Source organism: Sphaeroforma arctica (assembly GCF_001186125.1).
Source record: "Sphaeroforma arctica JP610 unplaced genomic scaffold supercont1.616, whole genome shotgun sequence".
NCBI lineage: Eukaryota > Ichthyosporea > Ichthyophonida > Sphaeroforma > Sphaeroforma arctica.
In genome coordinates, this window is record NW_014039942.1 from 6,959 (window position 1) to 8,321 (window position 1,363).

The following is a 1,363-nucleotide window of genomic DNA, read 5'->3' on the forward strand; positions in this document are numbered from 1 at the left end:
ATGGAGAACATTCGCGTACGCTTCCGCGAAGAGTCCTTCTACACGTACACTGGCAAGTCACTCATAGCCATCAACCCCATGAAGCCTGTTGCTGAGCTGTATGATCGAGCACACATCCTCAAGTACAACAGTATCCAGGAACTGTGTGACATTCACTTGGAAGACCCGCACATCTATGCCGCGGGAGAGACGGCGTTTCGACAAATGATCCAAACACAGAGCCCTCAGAGTGTTATTGTGAGCGGAGAGAGTGGCGCAGGGAAGACGGTCACCTCCAGGTAGGTGCACGTTTTCCTGTACCTGTACCTGTACGCATAAGTGTGAGTGTATGTCTAAGTGTCGGTGTAAGTGTATGTGTAAGTGTAAGTGTGGGTGTAGGTGCACGGCAAACGGGTGGGTGCGCATTGATTGTGGTGTCTGCGGGAAGATACATGTGGAGGATAGATAGAATAGAACATGTCAGTGGTTGGTCGATAAGGATAGAAGGGTCTCTTTATCTACCAGTGACATGTGTCATTCGATCTATCTCCCGGCAAGTACAGTGTGTATGTGGGTCTGTTGATACACTATTGCTTAACTATATATGGTTATATACTAATTATATACTATGGCTATTTATAAACTATTGATCTCTTATCTACCCTCCACTTGCTTACCCATACCCCCTCTGTAGGTATCTGCTACAATACTTCACCATCCACACGCTTACCCATACTCCCTCTGTAGGTATCTGCTACAATACTTCACCATCCACACGCTTACCCATACCCCCTCTGTAGGTATCTGCTACAATACTTCACCATCGTCGCCGCATTAGCCAAAGAACGCGAAGATGCAGAGCACGAGAGCAGCGCCACAAGTCTAATCAACAGTCGACCAGCCACACCCCCACAGCAACTACAACAACAACAACAACAACAACCACCCACCGCCATGATGCGGCACCACTCGTCTGTGCACGCGTTACACGAACGCAAGGGCGAGATGGAGGCCAAGATCATTGTGTCGAATACGCTGCTGGAAGCCTTTGGCAATGCAACCACGCTGAGGTACATGTGTATGTACATGTGGATGACTATGTATATGACTATGTATATGTATATGTGTATGTACATGTATATGACAATGTATATGTACATGTATATGACTATGTATATGTACATGTACATGACTGTATTTGACTTTGTATATGACTATGTATTTGACTATGTTTATGACTATGTATATGTACATGTGTATGTACATGTATATGACTGTGTATATGACTTACTTTTTCTCTGTTCCTTTCTGTTTTGTCTGTAGGAAAGAAACATGGAAAATGTGCGCCAGGCACTTTTGTATTGCGATTATATATACATATATA

General features: G+C 44.5%; 1 protein-coding gene across 1 annotated transcript in view; it reads left to right on the forward strand.

Annotated features, from left to right (window-relative positions):
- Nucleotides 1–1,363, forward strand: part of SARC_07634 (hypothetical protein) — a gene marked incomplete at both ends in the record, with an annotated part of 12,443 nt that continues 11,080 nt past the window's right edge. Inside the window, 2 exons of the mRNA XM_014298418.1 lie at nt 1–278; nt 780–1,049. Of these exons, the coding sequence (XP_014153893.1) occupies nt 1–278; nt 780–1,049 (548 nt within the window). The remainder of the gene's footprint in view (nt 279–779; nt 1,050–1,363) is intronic.